The sequence below is a fragment of the Bidens hawaiensis genome, unplaced genomic scaffold, assembly GCF_021521415.1.
Source record: "Bidens hawaiensis isolate Kalapana, Puna unplaced genomic scaffold, B.hawaiensis_p1.1 tig00024229_1, whole genome shotgun sequence".
NCBI lineage: Eukaryota > Viridiplantae > Streptophyta > Magnoliopsida > Asterales > Asteraceae > Bidens > Bidens hawaiensis.
The window spans coordinates 239,378-240,480 of record NW_027493807.1 but is presented as its reverse complement, the minus strand read 5'-3'; the positions used below and the strand labels follow the sequence as shown (position 1 = coordinate 240,480).

The 1,103-nt window shown below is 38.3% G+C and overlaps 1 protein-coding gene across 1 annotated transcript; it reads right to left on the bottom strand.

Annotated features, from left to right (window-relative positions):
- Positions 1 to 204: 204 nt before the first annotated feature.
- LOC143568792 (uncharacterized) lies at positions 205 to 777 on the bottom strand. The gene has a single exon (XM_077054855.1). The coding sequence runs from the start codon at positions 775 to 777 to the stop codon at positions 205 to 207; it is 573 nt and encodes a 190-aa protein (XP_076910970.1).
- Positions 778 to 1,103: the final 326 nt, after the last annotated feature.

The window sequence follows — 1,103 nt, the reverse complement described above, 5'->3', positions numbered from 1 at the left end:
AAGTCTTATCATATATTTAATAGGTACCCAATTGCCGGCCCTAGCTACAAGCACACGCTATGTTTCAAACTTTGAATACAAGAACACGTGAAAAGTACAGATCACACACCCAATATGTGTATCGAACTATTGATCCCCAGAAAACCCCAAAAAATAATAATCAATAATAATTTCATAATAAAACTTTTATCTTCTATAAGTTGATCAGAACGTTGCTGCTGCTGTCAGGTTCTCAAATCCGCCATTGCTATTGCAATTATTATTATTATTATTTCTATTCAGATTCAACTTAACCGGCTGGATCTCCAAACTCTTGACTTCAATCCCTCGTCTCTTCCACAGATTCACGTTCGATTCCTGACGACATTTCACCACCGGCAACGGCGGATCTAGATCTAAATCCAGATCATCACTGCTGACGTAACACTTCTTCTTATTAATCGGAACTCTGCTTCTACCGTTACAGCTCTTACTTCTTGTTGCAACAGACTTGTTAACAGGGCACGTGTCAATCGCCGGAGAAACTAGGTTTTTGCCGGAGAAGAGTTTTTGGAGCTTCGTGTAACGGTTGGAGTGAATGCCGGGTTTTGCGATTTTAGTATCGAGCCCGCGGACCGGCTTCTTTTTAATTTGGCCGATGCAGGTGAGTTTTGGTGATGAGGGATCTGTAGTGGGGGGGTTATTATTGTTGAGTTTGGGTGGTTGAACGGTGTCGTTTAGGGAGAATCTGCATAGCATTGGGATGAAGAAGGTGGTTTTATGTGATTTGTTAGCCATTATTATTGTTGTTGCAGAGAGATAGAGGGAGACAGGAGAGTGTGTGACTTTGGGAATGAAAGGGGGTGGCTTGTGTTTGTCGAGTAGCATGTTGGTTACAAAAGCTGATAATAATTTGGAAAAGAATAAATATTCAGAAACCTCCTTGTAAGATATTACTAGTAGCAAACCCGTATGATGCTTTGACGATGACATTATGTTTAAACAGATTTTTAATAGTTACAACCTTAAACATATGATACGATATGGTTTTTTTCAATAAATAAATAAATATTGTTTTTTGTATGTTACAATTATTATGCGAATAATAAACACCTAGTTTTATA

Excerpts from the sequence above, each read along its gene's own strand:
- LOC143568792 (XM_077054855.1), bottom strand. The coding sequence starts at position 777 with ATGGCTAACAAATCACATAAAACCACCTTCTTCATCCCAATGCTATGC.